At 38.1% G+C, this 27,645-nt stretch overlaps 1 protein-coding gene across 3 annotated transcripts in view; it reads right to left on the reverse strand.

Annotated features, from left to right (window-relative positions):
- The window catches only part of Xpo4 (exportin 4), an 88,203-nt gene that overhangs the window by 51,314 nt on the left and 9,244 nt on the right, over positions 1–27,645 (reverse strand). The window contains exons 1-5 of one of the 3 annotated variants that reach the window (XM_085828686.1): positions 19,308–19,410; positions 14,281–14,435; positions 14,028–14,169; positions 9,370–9,508; positions 166–282 (exon numbers count right to left, since the gene is read on the reverse strand). In XM_085828686.1, coding sequence (XP_085684812.1) covers positions 166–282; positions 9,370–9,508; positions 14,028–14,122 — 351 coding nt within the window. In that variant the 5' untranslated portion in view covers positions 14,123–14,169; positions 14,281–14,435; positions 19,308–19,410. Of the gene's footprint in view, positions 1–165; positions 283–9,369; positions 9,509–12,909; positions 13,196–14,027; positions 14,170–14,280; positions 14,436–19,307; positions 19,414–27,645 lie in introns of those variants that run through there. The other 2 variants (XM_021182561.3, XM_029469203.2) reach the window with 2 other exon arrangements.

A 27,645-nucleotide genomic window follows, 5' to 3' on the forward strand; every position in this document is an offset into this window, starting at 1 on the left:
AAATCAAACTTAACAATTTACTATATCGTATGAAATCTCAGCATAAGTCTTCAGGCATAAGCTACCACTCAAATATCTAAAACAAATGCTCTCATCATTGGGAACAAACCGAATAAAAAATGGACTGCCCAATAATTAAAACATAAAAAACAAAGGTACCAATACCTGAAAGACTCGCTTGCAGTTACCGTGGAATTCCATACTCAGCCCAATGTTGCTAGTTTTACTTGAACTTGAAAATTCACTCAATAGAGCAGTTAGAATAGAACAGGCCAGAGTTTGCTAGATCAATAAGAAATAATTTTAAGTCATTACTTTTTTCAAAGCTTTGTTTCGATATATTTTGTTCGTACATAATTTCTGTGTGTTACAGTTTCAGAGCCTCTAACTGCCCAGCAGAACCCTGGATGTGAGTAAGAAGACTGGCTCTCCTTTTCAAGTAGTGTGGAAAATGCTGACGTTAGGAGGACTGGAACCCAGGACAAGATTCTACTCAATCCTAGAGGGCAACTGACGTTTTAAATGGTTGTTAAATAATTGTTAGACGCCATGTTTCATTTAATTTACACAACAATCCATACATTTTTACAGTTGAAAGAACTGTGACTAGAAGAGGGTAGATGACTACCAGAGGCCATCAACACTTAACTTAGACTCATGCCTCCGACTCTTCCTTCTGATGAATGAATGTAAAATGTGTTCTCAAACAGATGAAAAGTAACACAGACTTTAGTCCCCAAAATAGCAAACAGGTAGTACCTCAAAACTTTTTAAATCAAAGAAAGAAACTTTTCCTTGTCATTGGGTCCACTAGGTCCACTTAGAACACTAACTCCTCAGTCTTATTCAGAGTGTTTAGAGTCAAGGTAACAAGGATGGAGAGAAGGTTATGAATTATTTTGGCACATTTCCAGGGGTTAAACAGAAATATGCACACTACCTCTGAACAACCGAAAGATTAAAGTCAAGATGATACTATTTCTGCAAGCTTACACAACAGCTGAACACAGTGGGACCCACCCCACCAACTGTATCTTTGTTCAGAAATGCTTCTGATGTTAGTACCTTGACCTTACAGATGCTTTAGTTTGGCAAATCTTAGCAAAATCCCTAAAGACGTGCAGGGCTGATGTTTGCTTAAGGTAAGTAATAGTAAACAATATATGGATAAACAATATACTACTTTTACTTTTTAAAGTTTTCCTTTCAAAATGGTTTTTAAAAGTTTTAAAGAAAGTAGGTACTGTTCACCTCTTAATCACAATCAAAATAAGCACAGGTAAGCAACTTCAAAAATTGTGGAGAATTCAAAAGTATCTATTAAAGGTGCCTTCTATAATAATGAAAATTCAATGGCGACTCTTAATTTCGTTTTGTGCACACATATACACTTTTGTTAATATTTACTGGCTGTACCTGAGGGTTGAACCAAGTAGTCATTACGGTCTTTAGACAAGTGTTCCTCATCAGAAATGAACTTAGCCCTGCTCCCCCCCATACTCGTTTACTTCAAAATACACAGTTATTTTAATACAAAAGTTCACTTATCCCCAAATCTTCAGAAAAATATGTGCCTGTTTAAATACCTCTGTGGGACTCAGGAAAACAGTCTGAGAAATCGGGCACAAGCACCTCATATAGAGAGCAATTTGTCCCTGTCATTACTGTTCACAGGGATTTCAAACACTTATCAAGTTAAGTAATCCTCACTTTAAAATGGCTTTTTTTAAAGTGGTGATAAAAGTGTCAATCGGCCAGGCACAGAGGCGCAGTCCTCCAAATCCTCATTCCTCGGAGGCTACGGCTGGGGGACATCTGAGACCAGCTTAAAAGACGACACAGTCTGACTCTGCCTCAAAAATATTCCCCAATAAGCTAAAAAGAAAATTAAAGCACTAGCCATCAATACTTCACAGATACATTAAAATAATTTCATACATCTTTAAATGTCATTGTATGCATAAATGCACATATATACCTTTTTGTATACTGATGAAAGATTTGGTGGGGGAAATACACTAAATAAAGTAATAAACAAAATTATATTAAATTAATACAGTTTGGAGAAAGACATTAATTCACAAGACCTAATAACTTCTGAGATTCTGTAATTCTGAAGACAATTTTAGTAGCCTGTATTCTGTGATAACTCTCTCAGCCTGCCTTCCCATCCATCTTTCTAAGTAATATCTCACTGACTATATATTATGAAAAAATAAAAAGTTTGAAAACATGTCTAAATCAAGAAAATTAATCTCAGATATCCATCACTGAATACAATTTACACATTAACTTCACTTTTGAAAATCCAGAAGCACTTGTTAAATGCAAACTGTCAACATTCTTACAAATAATGCGCTACAATACTTCTCCATACATAATTTATGACTTACCACAGGTTGGTTACTGGGCACTTACACAAAGTGGCATATTTTGAAACTATGGTCATATTCAGATTCTTAGTACAATGCCTAATTAATTATTAGAACATATTCACAATAAAGATTTGCTCTTCTATGGAATAAATATTTTCCAAGCTCATATTCATGGTCAAATAAAAAGATAAAGATACAAACAAGGCAAAGTTAGTGAACCTTGTTGGGTGACCAAGGCTTTCAACAGGTTTCCTTTAGCTATACAGTACAGCTCAGCAGACAGGGAGCCAACAGGGGTCAGCTGCATCAAAAGCCTTGCTATCCAACAAAGAAAGCTCACACAGGATGCACACAGTAGCCCAGACAGGCAAGTGAGCATAGTCTTCCTCCCTCCCCCTCGCCCACCCTTCAGATAAGTGTCCGTTTATTAGGAAAAGCGAGAAGAGCTTCTGTGAGAGGGAGAGGCTCCTAAGGAGGGACATCCCTCTAACCCTTATTTTCAAAACACGAACACCAACAACAAAATGTGTTATCACAGATTTAGCTTCCTAAACATAAGCATTTTTCAGCCTATGAAAATAATATAGCATATCTTAATCTTAGAAAAAAATAAAAGGTTAAAAAAAGTTAAAAGAAAATAAAATTACCTATAATCTTATTGTCTGGGGATTATTACTGTAAGTTATTTATATATAGCTCTTTAGTTTCTTAATACATATATACACATTAGTTACAAAACCAAATTTATATACTTCATATTCCTTTTTCTGCTTTAGTTTTAAAACAAATAGAAATCTTTAAGTAAAAATTGTTTTGTATTTCACTGCATCACTTAGAAATGTAATATGTGAAGATAATTATATAGCATGTAGATAGCAAATGCTATTTTGACCCATATGTAAACTCATCACTTTTCAGAAAACTAAAATTTAGTAAGATATTTTCAAATACTACAAAAAAGTTCAATTTGAAATATTTGTGCAGATACGAGATTAGCACCATAAACTCTAATTATACTATACTATTCTAACTAAACGATACCAAATAAAAAAACCTCATTCCTTGGAGAAAGTACATTAAGTACTGATTATAAAGGAACGAAGCAAAATACTCTGCTATAGATCAACAAAGCAGGTCTGTCTCTCTCTCTCTCTCTCTCTCTCTCTCTCTCTCTCTCTCTCTCTCTCTCTCTCTCTCTCTCTCTCTCCACAAGAGAGCTAATTAAGCTCAGCATGGATGTGGAAGACTGACTGACTCCTAGGCTACTCCGTCAGTTACTGACAACAAAACCCCTGAAGGTGAAGTTACCCTCATTGTATTGGAATGGAGACTGGAAAGCAAAGCAAAACGCAGCTCCGAGAAAGAATTTCCCTGCCAGAGCTAAGAACTGTCAAGTGTGCCTGGGAGAGAGCAGCAGCTCTGGGTCTCACTTACCACTGGAGAAGGCTCCTGTCTGCTTGCTCAGGCATTCAGTGTTCAGGGGACACAAGTGCAGTGCCTTTTACTCCCCCTCCAACCACCAGCACTTTCAAGTGCTATCCCTGCCCTTTGTCAGTCACGGCTAGACAGCATTCTATACTATAGAGAGTAACTCTGATACTCAAGAGGGTATCAGATACTCAAGAGGGTGACAAAAGCTGTCGTTAGAATTTTCAGTGAAATCTGATGAAAATGGACTAAGAAACAGGAGCTTTTCATACCAAGGAGGGCTTTGACTGAAACCATAAGCACAAATTTTCAGAATTTTAAGGTTATCACAAGAATGCTTCAGTTATCTAAGATCATAAAGAATAAGTTCATATGTTATTTTGTAAGTACAACAACAAAAAATGTTTTAAATAAAACTTATACCCTATATATTTTTCCACAAGAAGCCCTTTTATAGCAATTATATGACAATGGTGACTACTTGGAAGCCACTCAAGAAAGGCTGCAGGTTGTTGGAGAAACAAAGCGCTATCAGATCCCCACGCCACCGGCTGATTTATGTCCACTTCACAGGGTTTCTCAAGTGGCCTTTGTGGCAGTCAATGGCTCACTGCTGCTGGCAAGAGGACACCAGCAGGCAGCTCTTCACCGGTCATCCTTATCTGGTAACCATTTAGAAACCAAGTTACAAAGTCTATTGTGCCTGGGTCTGAAATACATTATCAATAAAAACAGCCTGCAGAAATCCTTAGGAATACAAGAAACCTACTGTTTAGACTAGGGAAACAGAAAAATGTGAATTCAAAAAATTCTGTTTACCATTTAACTTGATTTATCATCTGGATAAAAATCTCATCTACTCTTTGCCTACCTAATCCAGTTATTCTGCATTTAAATTAAATGACTTATTGTAAGTCCTGAGTAAATGCAACAATTAGGGTAAGGTAGAGAGAAGTTAGTATTTTTGTAATTATCATACAATTGGGTTGTTTAGGTCCTACCTCTTGACTGCCAAAATTAGAACTACAAGATAAATTATCACTTAGAAGAGGATCATTAGATATTGCTTGAATCAGTGAATCTTCAGTTAGAACCAAACCCAGATCCCTCTAGAAAAAGTGTCCTTAAACCACTGAGTAATCCATCCTTCATGACCCACTCCCATTTTTGCTGTTTATAAATTTAGATTGATAAAGCAAATAGAAGACAAGGCAATAAGGTCTCAATCTTACCCACCCCCAAAAAAAGTCTTCATGAGCTAAGATTGTAGCTGAGTTGGTCCCAGGCATTCATAAAGTTGAGTGTTGGTGGTACAAGACTACAATTTTGGTACTTGGAAGATAACAGAAGGATCAGAAGGCTGAGGTATTCATAGCTATATCCCAAATTTTTAGGTCAACCTGGGATGCATGACATCTGCTCTCAAAGGAAAACTGTTTGCACAGTATGGCTTCTTTCATTGAAGTACTAGAAATGCAAATGTTTATTCACTGGCTGACAGTTTTTAAAACTCTGTCTTTGTCTTAAAATTCTTACAGTAGCATTCACATTTCTCAACAAAGCCAGTCATTTCATGCTCCTGGGGGAAAAAGATTTAAGAAAAAAAAAAGAACCCCCTGCCCCCCATTGTCTTCCCACTTCACAAGCACAAGATAGTAACTCCAGCTGACAAAACAGAACGCTCTTGCTCAGGGGGAGGACTGTCTCTTAGAATAGCCTGGCTCTTGCCTCAGGATCTTTATTACCAAGAATAAACTGTATGAAAGGTTGCCATACTATACAACAGACCTCCAGCTGCTCTTCTAAGAAAACATCAATGAGACTTTGCGATAAGGGAGATTAACGTGGCTACCTCATCCAGGGGCAGCCCTGGGTAGACAAGTGGATTTCACACCCACTTCTACCCAACATGAAAAAGAGGGGAAAGGGAAGCTTAACTATCTTTCAGAATGATTTAACATAGGCTTATTACTTTCAAAGGAAATAAAGCAAACATGAAATAGATTGAATTTCTAGTTTGTATGTCAGCCTAAAAAAAAGCCTCAGCTACTCTTCTAGGAAGGAGAGCTTTCTTGTTGCTCTCAAACTAGTAACTGACAGTAGGCCTGACAGTTCCCAGCTGAGATGAAATAATCACAGTGCCCATCACAACCACAGGAGTAAGAACAGCCTGCTCACAACGGTGAGCATGAAATGACATAGTTCTTAACTGTATATGTGCGATTACACCAACAACACACCACGGCACATGGAAAGCTAGACTGTCTAAGAAATGCTCCTTAAAAAAATTCTATGTCCTATTCTGGTTTGCTTTTGTTTTACCTTATCTTATTAATTTTTTTTTACATAATTGCTTGTAATCTAATCACAAAGAAAGTGTGTAAATTTGGGTGGATGAGGAGGATATGGGAGGAGTTGAGCAAAATATAGTATATAAAAAGGTCTATTTTCAATAAAAAAATGAAAATAAACTAAAAAAATGGTTTATGAAGGCTAAAGATAGCACAGTGATAAAGGAAGGGACTGTAATCAAATATCATCTCCCAAGGTTTTACAGTTATGAAACTTTCCACAAAATGATCTGCAAGAAACCACAATCATAGTAATTCTTTACAGCATTTAAAGGAAAGCTAGTGTATTGATCATATTTTTTAAATATACAAATAATTAGCTTTCACTAGTAGATATTGTCTTCTGTGTTTCAACACTTAGAATATAGGGTGCTTTATTAGAACTTATGTTCCCAAATTTTTCAAAGAATGGGTTGAGAGGCTCCTAGGAAGATGGTAAAACCCTTCTGCATGAGCAGCCTCTTAGATGACACAAGGACATCTGCTTTACACACTAAAGAATTAATGCCTAGACAATTTACAGTGTATATTTGGCAGAACCATAACTAAGTATGAACCAAAAAAAGTTGCTCCACAACTGCTAATTGCCTCAAAACCCATGTAAGGTTCATGAGAGTAGCAGAGCTAGCACAGGGGGAAAGACAGCCAACACCAGCATTTGGAAGGTAAGCAACCAAACTATAATTTCTGGCCAGTGAAGGTCCCTGGAACTGCCATTTCTAGAGGTAGTAAGAGGGGAAGTGAGTTATCTGACTTCATAGCTCCTCACAGAAAACCATCAACTAGGGCCAGCTGCACGGCTCAGAATCAAGTGGGAAGTAGAGAGCTGGTTCCCAGAAGTCATCCTCTCAGCACGTGTGCCCTGCCATTCACACATGCACATGCATGAAACAGTAAATGGAACTTAAAAACAGTTAAAGAGAACAGCCGTCAGATGATGTCTGTCGCTGGCGTCTGTCTCTTCAAGGATCACATAAATCCATCAGATACAAGTTTCTGGCCAGCGACTGTTGCAGAATGCTACTTTCCTACCAAAGCTCTAACCATTTCTCCTGAGGTTATTCATGTCTCCGAGACTAAGGAAACCTTACATTTCTGAACCATTCCCACAAATTCTTCACCATCCAGGAAGATACATTAAAACATTTTACTGATCTGCAATCTCATTTTCTGGACCTACTAAGCTGGCTTCACAGTACCTGGCAAAGGTGTATGACCACAATGTTTGTATTTTACTTACCATATAAACAGAGAATATTTAAGTTTAATGTTACAATATACTCAGCAAAATCACTTCATCCTATCATTAAAAATGGTTCCACCTCCAACATATTGAATTGCTAATACTATAGAATTTCTTGGTCCTGTTATTTAGAAATTTTACTTAAAAAAAAAACAAAACACAAAAACAAAACCTTGTTGCATACAGTGGTACATGCCTTCAATCCTAATACATACAATACTAAAGAAACAATTCAAGAGTTCAAGGCCAGACTATTGTAGTGAGTTTCTGACTAGCCAGTCACAGAGCAAGACCCTAACTCAAAAACTGTCTTATCAGGGGAGGGTGTGTGTGTGTGTAGGGAGTTTGTGTGTAGTGTGTATTTGTGTATGTGTGTGTGGTGGGTCTTAGCTTTGATTATTTAAAAAATATCAAGGATATTAAATTTATCCAAATGTATGCACTGTGAATATAGCAAAATGTTCTCTAACTACATTGTTTGTTCTATCATTTGTAGACTTTGTAGAACATGTTATTTCTGTGGCTCAGAAAGTCTTATGGTCAATTAGCCATGAATCACTTTTTGTGCTACATCAAATCTGCCCAAGGGGAGAGGGAAGAAGAAAATGTGGTTTCCAGCATGTGCTCACTCCTAAAAAACTGCAGGACAATTACCTGGGCAGTGCTCTCCCAGGACCAAGAGACACAGGAGGACAAGGGCAAGCTGCAAACCCCTGCACTAAAGCCCTAGCTGGAAAAACAATCTAATCCAGAGAGCATTAGCCACAGGTCTCAATGCCACTGTTCCAGTTCAATCTTGTCCACTCTAACAGGTCAGACTATCAAAATGCAACAGGATGTCCCAAAGCAAAATCTATAAGGGGAGCAGTAACTCAACCCAGAACATCCAGGGCACACTGGCCATCAGACTACACATGGTCACTCCCATGAAAGAAAGAGAAGGCTATCAAGTCCATGCAAGTGCTCTGTCATTGTAAAACTATTCGAACACTAGCACAGCTCCACATTAAAACAGAAACAGCTTCAGTGCTCAGTAGCACAGCACTTGCCTTGCCTTGCCTTGCCTGTGCAAGGGTCTGGGTTCAAGTCCCACCACGACTGATAAATAAGTACTATACCTCGTACAGAAGGGTCCCTGAAAATTATATAGCCTCACACATCAATCACTCAAGCAATTTTAAAGTATTAATTGTAACAGTTAAAAACCTACTGAGAATATTTTAAGATTTGATATTTAAGAATCAGAATAGCCAGGTACCACTAACTTCAGCTCTACAGGGATCACCCCAGGAATCAGAGCTGGTCAGTAACACAGCCTCTGGTAAGGAATTTCTACAACTAGACACACAATAAATGTGGACAGGGCAGGGAAGCCATGTTCCTTTCAGTAATGTGGTCAATGGCCTGGCATCTGCTCACCAGGCAGAAACACCTGGAAGTCATGGTGTAGCTAATGACTTTTATTATGCCAGATAACATTTATGTTTAACTCAACCACTTCTATAATTATTGGTACTTTCCAAGGCTTATTAAAACTGGGTGGACAAATGTTCAAAAGAATGATTAAAAATATGAAAAAAACAAGGATGGAGGTATATGTCTTTAATCGCAGAACTCACAAGTCAGGCAGATCTCTGTGAATTCCAGGCCAGCTAGAGCTATAAACTAAGTCCTGGTCTCTCTACACACAGAAAAAGAATATCATGGTGTGTTAACTCATCATGTTTTACAATTGATTAAAATGATTATGAGCACAGTGGCAACAGAGAAAAACAGACTCAAGTAAAAATGCTAAGTATACTATATCTGCATTACACACATATACTTGAAGATCAGAAAAAATGTCTGAACAAATAAAAACTGCTTGGCACATTAGTTTGCATGCCTTTCTTTTATACTACTATTGCCAAAATACAATTAGTTATAGGCAAAATAAAAAATATTTATAGATATAAGAAGTTAGCATACTTACCACAGTGGGATTGCCACTACTTATCAACTGGCTGACTTCATGAAATATGCTTTTGCAGTCAATTGACTTATCTAATGATCCTCTTTTTACAATCACTGCTACTGCTAATAGAATCTGTTCCCGAACATACTTTTGGAGGCTGCAAAACATAAAAATTGTGAAAACATTTACCTATATCTAATATAAACACTCACAAGTTTCTCACTATACCAGAAGCTTCTAATGATATCACCTACCCTGAGAGGGGCACAATCTACCAAGTTATAGAAAGACGCAGACACTTGGTCAGCTGTTATTTACTACCTGTGCAACCCAAAATAAAATCTTAGTTTTCTCTTCTTTAAATGGAGACAATAGTCAGGATTACTGTAAAAACTAATGTTCCACACTAATCTAGGCTACATAGTTAATTTCAGGCCAGGCTAAGCTATACCACCACAAGACCAAAACAAATGTCAAACAACAAAACATGTTCAACCCTAGGACTGTGCCCATTAGACACATACTAAACACTTGAGGCAGTGTTCAAGACATGCTAAGTCAGTTCCTCACTGAGTACTTAGGTGGGGGTATCACTAAGATTGAGATAATTCTGATTTGACATCCATCTCCAACCAGCAGTCCCTCACTCAACCCTTGCTGGTTAATGAGTAAACTCCAAGATCTACGAAAGGTGTGTGAGCTCTGGGTGGTAGTACAAACACTCATTTCCAGCCAAGCACTCTGTAAGGCCTATACCACAGGCCTTACATGACTTCAGAACCTCTTCTTAAAAGGTTAGGATCCCAAAACACCAAAATGTCATAACGATGTGACCTGTGCCCTCGGACAAGCTACATCCCTTACCATGGGCAACAAGACCAATTGTAGCTTTCCTAGAAGAGCCTCAATGTCCTGTTGTCCCGAGTAATTATTAATGGCGCTTTCTTTTACTTTCAAAGGTATCCCAGTTTGGACAGAGTTATACATACAGTCATGTGCTTTTAAAGTCTGCGACAGTCAAGCACCACTCTGCTCTCTGAGCTCACCCTTTCCATACACTCAGTAGGCAGGCATATGGAACTCCTCAGTCCCGGGCTCAACACTTCAATGCTTCCAACTCTACAAACTTCTATTCCCTCTGCCAAAACTGTGATGTCACTTTCTCCAAGGCACCAGCATGTGGCATGACTTATCTGTTACTTCTACTTAATGCTATCCTGAAAATCAACCACCCCACTCTAAGCACACGAGTGTATGTAAAACTAAGGATTTGCCATATAGAAAGCATTTATTAATAACTTCAAGCATGTGTCCCTATATTAAGACTAAAGTCAAAATATTCCTTCATATTTTTGGGCCAGGGTTGGTAGCGTGTGCCTTTACTGCCAGCACTCAGGAGACAAAGGCCAGTGGACCTCTAAATGCCAGTCTAATCCACATAGCAAGTCCTAGGCCAGCCAGAACTTCATAGTGAGACCCTAGCTAAAAGAAAAAAATCTCTATTGGCAAGAACTAGAAAATTAAAACATTTAATGGGTTTTATTTAAGAGTTTCTGTAAATTAACATGTTCAAGAAACATTATTAACTCAATTACCAGAAAGTTAGTTTAAAAAAGATTAACATGAATTGAGCAAGGTCACAGAATGTGGCAGAATGATTATGAATTCACATATACATTCCTTTCTTGACTAATATGCTACCTGCCTCTAGAAAAGAGGCACACTGTACCAAAGCAGATCCAAACCTCAATTAAGAGGTAAGAAAAAAAAACCTATACATGTACTGGCTAAGGATCCAAAATACACAAGCCCTATGTACACTAGACTGTACCATCTAAGTTAGCTGTGTAGTCCTCCTTGTATAGTACCTCAAGATTTGCTACTTGACTCTAATGTATACCAGAGAGCATTCTATAAAATAAGAATGTCCGTGTAATTAAATACAGAATAAGGGCAGAATTACTCAGGCTTTAAAGAAATGTGACAGGGGCTAGGGAGTTGGCTCAGTGGTTAAGAGTACTTGCTGCTCTTACGAAAGGCTTCGGTTTGGTTCTCAGCACCCACACAGTGGCTCACAACTATCTACAACCACTTCTGACCTAAGTACCAGGCATGCACATGGTGCATGTATACACATGCAAGCAAAATACTCATACACAGGAGTTGGAGAGATGGTCAGCCAAGAGCACTGACTGCTCTTCCAGAGAACATGGGTTCAGTTCTTAGCACAAATGGAGGCTCACAGCCATCTCTACAACTCCAATTACAGAGAATCTCATACCTTTTTGTATCTCTATGGGCACACATGTGGTACACAGATATACATGTAAACAAAAAATTCCTACATATAAAGTAAAATGAATAAATCTTTAAAAAAATTTAAAGTATTCATACACATAAAATATTTTTAATTAAAAGGGCATACAGGATATAACATCTAACTGTAGTTAAATTCTGGACTGAAAGACAAACAACATATTTTACCTAAATATAGAAAGCAAACATTAACAGAGCCAAAGAGACAGACTGTACATTAGTAAGAAAAATAACCTAAGGCTGGAAAATATACCTAACATTAGTAAAATAATTGAGGAACTCAAATATTCAATCAGAATAATATTGAGTAATAATATAAATATGACAATTAGGTCTAGAATATTGATAGTATGAGGTATACTCAGTATTTGATGAAAGCACTGTAGTGTGAATGGCAATTTGCTCAAATGTTTCAAAATGTTAACTGAGCAGCTACCAAGAAAGGAGTATGTGTTCGCTGTGCTACTATGCCATCTTTGCTGAAAGTTTTAAGACATTTCCAAAATAGTGTAGGGGAGGAGGCAGTACTTTCACGTAGCAGGCACAAGAGCGTTGGTTCTACCACCTAACACCATACACACAGCACTAACACATACATCAAGTCGAGAAAAGAAATAAACTATTTCAACACAACTCTAATCAAAATGATTTAAGAATAGAATTAATCTTGATAGCATAAGGAAGTGTATGTACAAACTGCTTGATTACATACACATTATATTATACATATACAATATCACATTACATCCAGCCCAGCTCTGAAGAGTTCTGGGTTTCATGGAATGGAGTGGGGAAAGGCTGTCAAGGAGGCCAGAAATTCTATTGTAATGTACCCTGACTACTTAGGAAAATCGCTCTGTATGAGAGTTGACTCAAATACATAAAAAGTATCATCAAATCACTGTTCTAGGAAAGTAAAAACAGAACAAAATCCCAAGAAAATAAAGAGGCTTTCTGACAGTAACCAGGCCTGGGGTTGGGTTTACCACAAAGAGTGCTCTTCAGACTTAGGGGCCTAAATACTAAAGCTACTAGGGGCATTTTTTTCCTTTTATTCTTTTTTATATGAATGCACTGTCACTGTCTTCCGACACACCAAAAGAGGGCGTCAGATCCCACTACAGACGGTTGTGAGTACCATCAGTGTTCCTAACTGCTGAGCCATCTCTCTAACCTTTCTTTTTCTTTTTCTTTTTTTTTCAGTTAATTAGTTAATTTTTATTTTATGTACATTGGTGTTTTCACTCCATGTGTATCTGTGAGGGTGCTGGATTCCCTGGAACAGGAGTTACAGACAGTTGTAAGATGCCACATGGGTGCTGAGAATTGAACCCTGGACCTCTGAAAGAACAGCTAGTGCTCTTAATCACTGAGCCATCTCTCCAGCTCCTGTAGCAGATATTTCTTTTCTTCTCTTCTCTTCTCTTTTCTTTTCTTTTTTTTTCTTCCAGTTTCTAGGGACAATTTCATACTTCAGGCCAGTCTAGCTTTGTCTTGCAGCATTCCTTCTGCCTTAGCCTTCCAAATGCTGAAATTAGAGGCATGATATACCTACCATTCCTAGCTTAAAATAACAATATAAACCAAAAAAGCCTGAGCTACATACCCAAGCCCCTAATCTTTTAAAAAGTATTGTTACAGATAAACATGGTTAGTTCCTTTATTATATAAATATAAAATGAGGATTTCTCTCAATCTTTAACTGTAAGAATACATTATCAAAACTTATTTGAAATTATTTTGCCAGTACAGATCAATACAACCATCCAATATAGCAAAACTGTGTTATTCCCATAAAAAAACCAATGTACAGTCTTGTGAGAATGTTTAAACATTAAAGAAAATTCACTTTACCTCACTCAAAATTTGATCTTTTTCAAAGTAAAGAAACAATGTAATGTTTTTCCTTCTACAATGTTTTCTATGCATATATGTATGTAACATTGGCTTATTGGTGGTTTAATTTCTTCCTCTTCCTTTCTGGGTCTACGCAGCTACACCTTATAATAACCAGCCCATGCTAAACTTCCTCTAAACATATTAAAAGAAAAAACTATCCTACCAATCATCTAAGAGCAAGAAAATGTAGGTTTTGACAGTCAAAAGTTAACTTTAATTTATAATCAAATTCTTGAAAGTTCAACAAGAACAGTATCACGTATTTCTTTAGGATTAGAAATATAAGTAAAAGGTATGATTTTTATCGAGTATGAAAGCAAGCTACAATTGTGCATAGATTTTCAAACTACTAGCTCCAGCACAGAGCTTGCCCATAACTATCACCACTGAAAAGAAGGGGTGCCTCAAAGGACAGATCAGAGAGCCTCCTGTATTTTAGCGGTGCCACCCCAGATACTCACTTAGGCCTTTGCAAGACATAGGTGAGGAGGAATGTTCTCAGTGACTCGATGCTGCCTTTTTCCAAGAGAACCCACTCTCGGACAACCGCTTCCATTATGGCTGTGGCAGCTTGAAAAAGGACATAGTCCACTTTACTGGTTTCTGGGGAGAAAATTAAAAACTCTCTTTAAGCAGTAGTTCATGTTACCATGTGTACTTTGCATTTATTAAATTTTAAGACAGAACTTTTCAGACAAGGAATAAGATGGTTACCTGATCTGGTTTTAATCCAGTGACCTTGCTCTAGCACCACAAAGAGGTTAGTTCCTCTCAGAAGACACCTCAGGCAGGTGGCAGCTAATCACCGATCACAATTTTCACAAACTTTCCTCACCTCTCTTCAACTGTTACTTCCAAAGCATGAAGAACTAAAAAATAACACAGCTTTAAAAAGTAAAAATAAAAATATGAAGCAATCAGAAAGTGGACTAAGAGATTCTCACACTGTGCAAAACGGGAATTTTTTATTGGAAAAATATCTTATTAAACTATCTTTGAACATTACTATTTGTGATGAGCCATGCTGCTAAAATATTGGAGCTTTTAAATAAGTAAGCATTCAGCAGGATGACACACCTCAATAGCAAGTTCAGAAATAACCACATCCAAGTTCTTTGCTTCAAAATGCTCAAATATAATGAGCCACATTTACACAAGGTGAGAAGTTCTTGTTAATTTTCTGATTGCAGTACTGATCAAACTGAGTAAAACCCCGAGGCTACACTTAGAGAGACCCAGCCTACCTGGCAAGGTATAGTATCTGAGCTAAAACCTGAATCAGGAAAAAATAGAAAATTAACACCCTGAAAAAATACTTTATATTAATTTTCTATTTTTTCTGTTAGTGTATATTGCTATAGTTTTTAAACAGCACTATCAAAAGGGAGAAACAGCCAAAATGAAGTCAAGAAAAAGTAGAAATTCTCTGAAGGTCTAAAAATAACCATGTGAAACTCTTAATAAAGTCTGGTTAGACTCCAGATTATATGCCAAGAACACTGGATATGAGTATCGGAAAGCCATGAGAAATTAAGTTTAGGCCTAAAATGGTGCCTTTGAACGATCAAGTGAGCACGAAATATAGCTGAGCAGTTTCTAGCTCAAGCTCATGTCATTAAAAACGTTACCAATGTTCTTAACACATTACCTGGGAAGATATGGGTGTACCTGCATAAGAGCATGCCATTGCAGACAGGAGGTTTGAATACAGCAAAAGTAGAAAGAACCAATCCGGGCCTTCTGTTTCTAAGGTTTGATTAGTCCTTGCTACATTAACATGAATTGATTAGGATAATGATTGGAAGTCACAAAAACTTAAAAACTTTACAATATAATAAGTGATTAATTTTAAAAATGTGACCTTATTATAATTTTTTTTTAATTTTCCAGAAGTAAGGATGGAATGGTAGGAAGTTTTATCAGAGTCAAACAATTTTAGCCAGAAACAGGATATATCTATCTCCCTTAAGAAGAAATAGGACTGTCTGATAAAGGTGAGTTGTATAATCTCACCACAGATTTCCTTTTGAGAGGATGTTGTTTGTCTTCACTTCCATCTACAATGAAATTCTTAACAACAGATTCTAAGAAGGCAAAAATATGAAGGCCTCACAGAAGGTTAAAAACAGCAAAGATCATCTTATACAACTGCACCATCTTATAGCTGAAGAAACTGCTGCCCAACAGCGAGGAAATGTGATATCACATGGCTACCTAAACACTAATCCTTCTAAGCACACACTGGCATAGGCAAGACCAAGAAGATACCTTCTGTCAGCTGAGCACTGAGACACACTTATTTTAAATTAAGTGTGCTTCTACCCTAGCCTTTTTTCTGTCTTATACAAGAATGACACTTGTTATAAAAGTTTTCGAGAGGCACTGTTAGCTGTTCTTCAGCACCTACCTCTCCATGCAGGAAGGGAGGCTCTGACTTACTAGAAGAAGCCGTCTCTAAGGATAGAGAAATCCCGGAAAGGAAAACCCAACTCCAAATTGAAACGTAGGACCTTCCGTAAATGAGTATTATCTTTTCTGATAAACACTACTATTAGCCTTCAACGAGTACATTTACACAGAGCATATATGTGTAATAGAAGCTAGAAAGCACTCTGCTCGCTGGCCAGGACTCAGGAGCAGAGCTTCTGCGTTCACACAGGCCTCAGTCTCACTCTCTGCCATCAAGAGGACTGACACTAACTCACAGCTCAGCTACAATTTCTCACATCCCTCCAGGAAGAGCTGCTGCTGGCTACCACAGTGCTATGATAAACTTCTTTGGAGAATGCCTTCTTTGCTACCACAGTAATTTCAATGATTATAGAACTATAAGTCGTTTTTATTCTGAAATAAAAAACAAATATTATTTTCTCTGAAACATGATAGCATCCTTTAGAAAAAACTGAAGTAAAATTAATAATAAAGGGAAACTAATTTTTAAAAGGTGTTCTAAAAATAAAAGCAAGCCTACTATAGATAGATGATCAGCCACTGCAGTCTAATCTTAAAGGTTTCTGTTCAAACCACAGGACTGTAAGTGCTGAAATGCCAGCTATTTCCCATATTAAGGATACCTACATCTACTGACTCGTTGAAGATAAGATTGACAGCATTACCAATGACAATTTTCTAGATACAGAAGCAAGTTTACTAACCCAACTGAACATGCTGGTTTGTTTCATTTTGTGCTGGCTGCCTAAGATGAGCGAGTAGAGCCCATTTCTCCCTGAGAAGGCAAAGGAGCACTACAGAGGCGATTTCAGAAGTAGTAATAAGCCAATCCCCTTATTTCTTGGTTATGTCTTTAGCAAGAATTAAACTCAGGCTTGTTTGTCTTTTAAAACAAACATTTAACCCTAAAAAACTAGTAAGTTCCTAAGTGCCAAAGACATCTTAGGGGAAATAGTCTAAAAGTGCTCATGACAAAAAAACACAAGCATGCAATATGTACATACGTGTGCACACACAGAGACAGTCAGACAACTGTGTGTACATGCACACACATGCACACACACGCAAAGAAGCAAAAACTAAGAGGGAAATAGGATAAGAAAAAGAAAAGAGAGTAAATGAAAAACTCATAAAACTGAAGCCAAAAAGGAGGAAGTTATAAGAGGACAGAAAAGAAGAGATGCATCGGAGAGAAAACTCGCCCTTTATCAGAATATATCTCCCAGACATGCTATAAAATGACATCTAATCCCTAGATAAGAATGTGAAAATTCTGAGTTGTGATTGACTGCCACTTGAATGAGAAGTCTTCTTAGAGGAATTTGCCCTTCTGTGCTGGTGGCAACTGAGTAAGGGGTTAAAAAAGATTTTTCGTCAAGTTTAGATGCAAACATTAACGTAACCCAGAGCTTCACAGGAGACTCATGACAGTGCATGTTGCTGTGTACTCCATCCTTCAAGCAGTTAACCGGTGAAACCCGAGCTGACTTTGAAAGCACAACTAGAATTAAGCACAACTAGAAACAGCGGGTACGGCTCTTTACAGTGTCCAGACAAGCTCTGCCCTTATGAAAGCTTCCGTACATCATAAATACACACACTGAGAAATGGGAGGGCTATAAGCAAATAATCACTAATAAATGCTTATAGCACAGTCGACAATCACAGCTGCATTCAACAGAAAGTCAGATGAAATGCTGGGGAACCCTAGACGAGGCAGGTGAGTTGTCTGCCATTAAACTCAAACTATTTTACGTTAATAGTTAAACACAACAGTCTCGCAAATCTGTTAATTTGAAATAATTTCAGGGTAAAGATGAGGTGTTATTCCTTTTGAAGTCTGATGTTTTAGCTCTTCCTTTTATTTAATATTAATTACATATGCTGTATAAGCACAAGAACAAATGTCTTAGTAACAACAACAAATACATTCAAATAAAACTCAACCAGAGATCCATTAAAATGGCTTCATTTTGCATTGAAGGGGTAGTTGTTACAGCTACTGCTTTAAAGGTAAGCTCTTCTGAGTGATACAGCTACAACAGCCATGTATTTTAGATGATCATCTTAAAACTAATAATAAAAACTAGTAAGTGGAGTAATGTAAGGTTATGTTTCCTTTACTGTCCATAAATGCTTTTTTATGCATGACAGCATAGGCACCTCCCAAACCTTAAGATAGCCATGCTCATGACCATGAAGGCAAATGGTATTAGTATTTTCATTGCAAAGATGACAGAGGCTCAGACCTCTTCAAGTTGACAATACACAGAAGCACCGCTGGCAGCCAGATCTCATAGTTCAACAAAACTCTTACCACTACAACCTAAGACCACTCACTTTATAAGCCTGATATGTGAAACATTTTAGAAGACATGATCATCATCATAGCTTATTTCTGTATAGAAACCAGAGTTCTGGGAAATACAGATAAACCCTATCAAAATCATAAGAATAAATGGTCGGATGTTTTAGTTCCTATCAAGTAATCAATTTTGTAGTCATAAATTGACTCAAAAAATTTAAAAACCTTAAGTATGAGCAACAAAGATACCTCCAACTAAACAAAAAGGCCAACAGCAATCAGTTTATAAAATAAAAACAATGCTGGTGTTGGTGGCACATCCCTTTAATCCCAGTGCTCAGGAGGCAGAGGCCAGCCTGGTCTACAGAACAAGCTGCAACCTCCCTCAGAAAACAAAAACAAACAAACAAACAAAATAAAATCTCCCCTTTTATTACTATCAAAAAGCATAGATGAGGCAAATGGCAACATTATATACAACTCTCAGAAAATGCCAGCTTGGACAAGACAACTATCACTCCTGTAACTGTCTTGTAAGACACCACTCCTGTACGTGTCAGACATAACAACTCCTAAGTACAAATCACTCTTTTATTTATCTATATTGGTAACCTTCCCAAAAGTGACTAATTTGGCTAAGGAAGCTGAGTATAAACCAATTAAAAAATGAAAAAGAACTAAAAGAGAGAAAATACAGATCTTCCCCTAAACAATCTTAAGCATTAGGGACCTTCATTACAATTCCTATAATGATATGCCATTTGAAAATAGAGAAAAAAAGGAGTATTAGATCCTCCTCCCTAAGCTTCCTTTCTGGTTTTACAAGATTCTTTAGATATACCAATTGCAATAGAAAAAAAAATCCTTAGTGAAAATGACTAACTGTACAAACCTGCTTGTATTAAAATGGATTTATAATAACTAACATTCATGATAGAAAACACAGCTCTAGTTATGTGAAAATATTTTTAAAGTGAAAACTTACCCAAAATATGCCTGCAAACTGCAAATGGTGATTTGGACTTCCTAAATGATAGGAATATGTGCTCTGCATGCTGGCGCTGCTCATTACTGACCATGGAAGGTGGTGCCTTGAGAGTAAAAACAAAGACAGAGCAACCGAATGAGAAACCCCGCACACCACGAGTCCTTTCCCCACCGCAGGGAACAGCTTTTCACTCTGGGGAGAGGGAAGAAGGGTAAAGCATTTGCTTAAGTGTTTAAGGACAGAACTTCAAAATAGATATATAAAATACAGTTTCAGGAAAAAACAAAGAAACAAGCTTTGTCTCAGAACTGTTTAAAGCTGCCTATAATTTAGAAAAGGAGATACTTAGATATACCATTTTTTTTATAAAGAAATTAGGTAACCTCGACACCCTTTGCTTCAAAATCTACTGCTCAGACTAATTTAACAAATTTCAAATACCAAAACTCTTTACTGTGCAGAAATTCAATCCAAGTTGCCAAAAATCTGTAAATGTTAAAAGTTCAGAATTCATGGAACATTATATAAATTCTTTTAATAATAAATTCAATCAAAAATTTAAATTCCCCTCTGTTACAATAACTTGTCTTCCAAAGCTATTTCTCTACTGAAAAAGATTTAGCTAAAATATATTCCTATTACAAGGTTTATTTCTCTACTAAAAAAGACTTAGTTAAATATATCTCCATTACATGGTTTAATTATCTTTTGATATAAGACCCATGGGAAAGAGAAGAGATTGGGAAAGATAACAGTTTATTATTCCAACCAATATAATGAAAGACCACCATGCCAGATGTGGTGGCACACGCCTTGAAAGGAAGATCTAAGTTTGAGGCTAGCGTAGGACACATATTAACATAGTGAGACATTGCAAAATAAAAGAAAGAAAGAAAGAAAAGAAAAGAAAGGAAAAGGAAAGGAAAAAAGAAAAAAAGAGAAGAGTATAATTTTACTTATACCAAAAAATCTTAAAGATGAAAGACATTTTTTCAATTGAGTAGACTAACATATTATGTAGTATCCGTCTCTAAACACCGGCACTCTGCCCTTTGAATTCCTGTCGCTAGTTAAAGCCAGTGCACATTATCCCTAAGGTTAGAGCGCCCTCTACAGCTCTCCAGAGAAAAACAAAACTTTGTAGTACAGAACTGACTTAAGTTCTTAATTTTTTTTTTTAATTTAAGATTTATTTTATGTATGTGAGTACACTGTAGCTGTCTTCAGACACACCGGAAGAGGGCATTGGTTCCCCATTACAGATGGTTGGGAGCCACCATGTGGTTGCTGGGAATTGAACTCAAGACCTCTGGAAGAGCAGTCAGTGCTCTTAATCACTGAGCCATCTCTCCAGCCCCCAAATTCTTTAATATTTTAAATTAGGTTTTAGTAACAAAATACTGGGAGTAACTATCTACACTAGAAGTTTTTGTCCTATCACCTGTAAACTCTTTATTCTCACCAGGAGAAGAGAATTAGCTGTGTTTTAACACTACAGATTAGTAAACACCACCCACTCACAGGCTGTATATAGAAATCAACACTGGGTTACCTGGGCAGTTTGGATCATTTTTCCTCTCATTATTCTTATGCTAGTTACTCTATAAATAAAAACTCCCTCTACAGCTAGTGGTGCAAAAATACCCCGCTACTCACACACACTTTATAAAAAGTAAAGGCCTGAATATACTAATGCAGAGCATATAACTTAAAGGTTATTAATTAAGTACCTATTTAGATATTATCCATACAAAATCATTAGGTCAACACATTTGGCAGGACAGAATTTGCTTTAGATTCCCAAATCCAAAACTGTAAATTCTTTCCTGAAAGTTCTGCGCACTTGTGGTCCCAGGTACTTGCCAGGCTAAGGAAGAAAGATAACCTGAGTGCAAGAGTTCCAAAGCAGCCTGGGGACTAGAAAGAAGTATATACAGTCTCAACAGCTCCAAGAGTACTTTAAAATGATTTGGCAATGATTTCCAAAAGACAAGTTATCTCCATCAGAAAATCCCAAAAAAGCTAGAGATGACTCCATGAGTAAGAGCACTTGCTAAGTAAGCACGAAGACCTGAGCATCCATGTAAAAACTGAGCGTGACTACGCATACCTGTAACTTCAGTATGGGAATGAAGAGAGGTGGGGAGCAGGTCCTGGGAGCTCGCCATCAGTCAGCCTAGCTGAAGCAGCCTTAAGGTAATAGGCGAGAGAGCGACAGAAAACACTCAGAAGGAGAGAGGAAAAGAGACCAGGACACAGAAGAAGTTAGAAGTAAAAAAACACACTGTGTGTGTGTGTCTGTCTGTCTGTCTGTCTGCCTGTGTGTGTCTGTCTGTGTGTCTGTGTGTGTCTGTCTGTGTGTGTCTGTCTGTGTGTCTGTCTGTGTGTGTCTGTCTGTGTGTCTGTGTGTGTCTGTCTGTGTGTGTATGTGTCTGTGTGTGTGTGTGTATGCTTGTGCACTTGGATTAAATTCCAGGTGCGCACATATGATAAATGAGTGTGCACATGATAAATATACAGAGTTTCTCCTCAAAGTTCTCCAAGCAGTCCTGGCCTAATGTTCTTTCCTTCAGAAATCCCACCTCATCCTCTAAAACCATCGTCAGTCCTTCCTGCATCGCCCGTCCCTCACTGAGTACACTCTCCTTCTCTGTGTACCAGTTACCAAACTCTCACAAACACTGTTCCTTTCCTTCCTCTGCCTTTTTTTTTTTTTTTTTTTTTTTTTTTTTGGTTTTTCGAGACAGGGTTTCTCTGTGTAGCCCTGGCTGTCCTGGCACTCACTTTGTAGACCAGGCTGGCCTCGAACTCAGAAATCCGCCTGCCTCTGCCTCCCGAGTGCTGGGATTAAAGGCGTGCGCCACCACGCCCGGCCCTCTGCCTTTTTAGATTTCTGGCACCAGCGACTTTGTTCTACTCACCTCTAAGTCCCTAGAACCTACCACATACAAAACAGCAGCACTTACTGAAAAGGGGACCTAGCATTGAGAGATGCTTAGCACTGCAAGCATATTACAAGGGACAGCAGAAGAAAGCAGCTATAACCGCCCTCATCCTGACAACTTTGAGGAAGCCGCAATGGGCCCCTCCCACCACCACCCCAATACTCTAAGCTTCACCTTCCTGTAGTTCTTCGCTTACTACAAATGAATTGTAGTCTGAAAAAACAAACAAAAAAAGCACGCGCGCGCGCGCGCACACACACACACAAAATTCCAGGAATAAACAACTCATAAACTCCGAACTATGTGCTAGTCTGAATAATAGTGTGATAAATTCTGGTGCCAGACCCTTCCTTTGGGAGGGGGCCCAAAGTCTTTGAATGGCTTCTATTGAATGGCCAGAGATGCAAAATCACCTTTGCCTAGCACATGCACTACCTACTCATTAGTCTCCTAACAGCCATCTTGGTAATCAGACCAAATGTCACAGTATGCCAGTTTATGTTCAAGCAAAATTGATTTTCCTGAACAATAAGTCCAAAACACAAAAGCAATGTTATGATGCTAGCAATTTTAAGACAGCACACTGTCATAACTTCCCTATCTCATTATAATTATTATTGCTTATGTCTGGACCTAACTTATAAAGTACATGTCATCATAGGTCACCGTATGTGAGGAAAACTATACAGGAAGAACTAATAGTAACTACAAATTTTAGACATTCATTGGATGTCTAAAGAAACTAATGCCTGTTGCCTATGTTTCACAAAGAAACTAGGCTACAGAGAGTGTCATTAACACTCAGGGACACACTAGGATAGGAGTCTGAACTAGGAATCAAATCCAGGCAGTGTGTGCAAAGGATTCTCACTGAACAAAGTCCTTAGATAGCTCAAAGTTGAAGAGCAGACCTCCCTTAAGTCTTCCTCAAGGACCCAATTCAGATGCGGCAACATTCTAAATGGCCTGCACAGATCAATAAAGAACAAGAGACCTTTTAGCAGCTATTTACTTTCTCTCATTGACAACAACAGTAAAAACTCACACTTCACATATGGAATAAAAGGTATCAGGCGTGGAAGCAATGAGAGATGGAAGCAGAGATCAGTGATGCAAGAAACTAATATTAGAATCTTCAGGAAAATAAAGGTCAAGATAGGAGAAACCTGAGTGTGTTCCTACAAATACAGGCTATCAGAAGACCCAGAGCTCACAAAACCCAACACCAAAAGACTGACATTTCTTTCCCCAACTCCACCAACACAGACAAGCAGTTATCAGTTTACAGAATCTGGTAAAAACAAACAAACAAACAAACAAACAAAAAACCAACAACAACCCTACAGTGACTCAAAACCAAAAGAATCAGACACTGGAATTCTGGAGACTATTTACTAATGCTGGGGTAAAATGACATGCGTGGTGTTTTAGTGTGCTCAATATGTATGGGGGAGGGGGCCCAAAGTCTTTGAATGGCTTCTATTTAAATGTATTTGACATGGAATATACTTAGAATCATGCCAGAGCTAGGAATGCACTTACACGATTCTACAAGACAAGGCAGGAAATCAATCACAGAGTTCATAAGCCCTGCATCCACCAATCCACTCTAACTGCTCCTACTACCATGCTGCTAAGCCTTCCTGCAGAACAGCCACCAAGTCCAAACCCCATTCTATAGACCTTCCACTCTTTGCCTAGGAAGCAATGAATGTGTTCTAAACTGTAAGTAATAGTCATAAAATTACAACCATTATAAAACTGTCAGGCAGAATGCCAAATTCTTTTCATATATTAACTCATTAATTCCAGGAACATCCTTGTAGGAATTATCTTCCTTCTTTAAAATGGAGGAACTATGATCTAGAAATTGTTAAAATCCCCATGATTGCCAAGCTAGTCAGAATCATAACCAGAAGTTGACCTCAAATGCACACAACATTAAAACTTAACCCAGGGCTGGGTGGTGGTAAATGCCTGTAATCCCAGCCCTAGGGAGGCAGAGGCAGGTCAATCTCTGAATCAGCCTGGTCTACAGAGTGAGTTCCAGGATAGCCAAGGCTACACAGAGAAACCCTGCCTCACAAAACCAAACAAACAAAAAACCTTGTCCCAGGGATAAACCCTGAGTTCTGCCTCTCAGATGTCTAGTAGAATAAGCTAATGTTCTTAGCTTATTATATATACCATTATGTACAGGTTATGGAAAAGACAATGAGGTACAGAAAAAACACTATGAGAGTAAAAGAAAATATGATTTGAAGTCATACCAAAAATACATAATTAACACTTTCTTATACTTTTTAATAGATGGCTTCATGTTCTAATTACAAAATGACAGACATGCCACCCAAACACACAAATATTAGTAGTCTTTGATTCAGTCAGTGAAGAGTTCAATTACAATTTATTTAACTTTCAATTTTCCCTTTATATTTTCTTGAACCTTTGGTTCTTCTTACAACTGTTCCTATCTAAATTTAAAACTTCTCCTATAAAATAATACATTTTGATATTTTACATTTATTCTATTATTCCAGCACCCAGAAATCAAGTTCCAGGCCAGCCTGGTCTACACAGGAGAACCTTGTCTCCCAGCACTAAGAGGCAGAGGCAGGCAGATCTATCTCTATGTGTTCAAGGCCAGTCTGATAGTGAGCCCTTCTCTTAAAAAACGACCACAAAACCTGAATAATTACTAATTAATTGATTGATTGAATGAATGAATGAGCATGTTTAATGGTGCTCTACACCAAGTTCTACAGATCTGAGGCACTGTCCTCTTCTGCTAACAACTGAGATCCATGGCCCTGAGTAACTCTTCAAGCCCCTCCAGGACATTTTCCAAACTTATCCTACCAACTCTGTTTCCTCTCAGACAGACTTTCTTCCAGAAATGATCTTAGTCTTACTTTGAAAGATTAAAAAAAAAAAGGAAAGAAAAATTAAGCACACACCAAAAGCCAAGCTTGACAACCCATGAGGCCCATGGCTAAGCCTCCAGAATGCTGAGCTTGCCGCTAAGACTCCCCTCATCTTCAACCACCTTCTCCAATTTGTTGTAAATACTCCTCACACCTTTGTCTTAACTCATGTCCACCTCATTCCCACACGGCCTTATTTATGGATTTCCGCATCTCTCTTCCTCCCTGATTATCTTAATTTTTTCCTGATTGCAGACAGTTCTACACTATCTCACTGGCCCTTTACACAGCCTTAACTCTCACTTGATGACAATATACAATCAGAGGAGCCCGGCTTCTAATCCCATCTCTGCAGCAGATTCATAAGGAAATCTCAAGAATAGATTTGTCTTTGCATTTCAGATTCCCACTAGCAATGAGAAGTCACTAACATCATACCTATACTTAAAAGTAAGCATACAGGACTCTCAAAATTAAACAATAATACAATCCTGTTAAAAAATCTTAGCAAGGTTTTTACAGCTGTACAATTTTAACTACAAAGGGCCAAAGAGTAGAATTTTGAAAAAGAATAAGAAAAAGCTTGCCAAAGCAGACAGACACTTCCGAAAGAATGAATAGTTAAAACTTAAAGACAGCCTTAGAGCAAAGATTTTAACACATGCACCTCCCTCCACCCACGTGAAGCAAAAGAAAAACAAGAGCAGAGAGAATTCCCAGTAACAGACCAAAGTAAGACACATCAATTAGGAAAGATCAAATTCGCCAGGCTGGTGGAGCAGGAACAATTAGATATCTTAAAGAAATAAAATCAGGGTCTGGTGAGATGCTCAGTGGTTAAGAGCACTGACTGTTCTTCCAAAGGTCCTGAGTTCAAATCCCAACAACCACATGGTGGCTGACAACCATCTGCAATGGGATCTGGTGCCCTCTTCTGGGGTGTCTGAAGACAGCTACAGTGTACTCATATAAAATAAATAAATAAATCTTTTAAAAAAAAAAGGAAAGGAGATAAAATCAGACCTTTATATACATTGTACAAAGTAATAAATCCATTTTATATAGGAGAATTTAAGATTCAAAACTGAAACACACAACTTTAATAAAATGTTAAGAAGAAAACACAAGTTTGTCAGAGCAGTGAAAAGACTTCTTTTTTTTTAAAGATTTATTTATTTATTTATTATATGTAAGTACACTGTAGCTGTCTTCAGACACTCCAGAAGAGGGAGTCAGATCTCCTTCACAGAAAAGCAAGTAAAGTCCCAAACTAAATATATTAAGAGTCTAACAAGGGAGGCCAGTATTGATCAAGCAACATATAGCAGTTCTGAATGTATGTCGTCAGTACATAACAGGTGAGTCTTGCCTTCCAGGTCAACAAAGGCTTCCCTGAAAAGTGAAGAACACTCTTCAGACAGAATGAATTGTTTATGAAACGCCTTGTGTTAGGATGGAAAACAGCAAGAAGAACTAAGAAAACTAGAGTAGCCACAGAGACTCACAGAGGGAAAAGTGTTCTAAGAAGCTTGGCAAACCAGTAACTTATCCAAAGCCTGCTGCTGCCCTTTGGTAGGAAAATGGGTCTGTTCAAACCTGAGAAGTCTGTCTCCAGACTCCACAGCACTATCTGCCTTCCCCTACCACACTCTGCTCAAATATTTCCACCTCAAATGATTGACTATTTAAAATGCACATGATGTGACCCTACATAAGCTTGATGCTGCAGGACAAAAGTGAGTTAGCAATTCACATGACCCCTTAATGCTGCAGGGGCTTTCTGCTAGCTACATCAGTCAGCAGTCTCACTGTGTATCCCTGCATGCTTAGAAATGTTACCAAAGTGGCGGCCGGGGGTGGGGGTGGGACCACAAACAAGCATTAGTCTAGGCCAAAATAAACAACGACAGGAACTAAGAAATAGAGTAATAGAGTGTTAACTAGGCAAAAGTCAGAGAGGCGCTTCTTAGGTCAACTGAACAGAAACAAGTAAGGCTCTGAAAGAGAGCCAATCAATGGTGACAGATGGATGGCTCAGTAATGCAAGAGCTAACGCAGGCATCAGGGGTAGGCATTCTATAGTCACATAGGGCCCCACTCTCAAAAGGACATCACTATTGCTGTCCTGAAGTGCTTAGGAACTTACACACTTCAGGATAAACTGGGGCACCAAGGTCTCTCAGGTGGCTGAGGTGAGACCTAGGCCTGACTGGCAGCAGTGACATGCTAAGGTACATCATACACAGACTCTGCAGGAACCTGGAGTAGGAAACCATCGTGACTATCTATCACCAGAGCCTAACCCTAAACTCTAACCCTAACCAGAACCTGAGCACCACGGATACAAACTGTCAGCCACACTCAGGGAACTTGGGTCAATAAATTATAGAACAAAGAGAATCACTTCAAGAAATCACTAGAGGGCTGTAGAGATGGCTCAGTGGGTAAGAGCACTGACTGCTCTTC

The sequence above is a fragment of the Mus caroli genome, unplaced genomic scaffold, assembly GCF_978045245.1.
Source record: "Mus caroli unplaced genomic scaffold, Mus_caroli_1 scaffold_12, whole genome shotgun sequence".
NCBI lineage: Eukaryota > Metazoa > Chordata > Mammalia > Rodentia > Muridae > Mus > Mus caroli.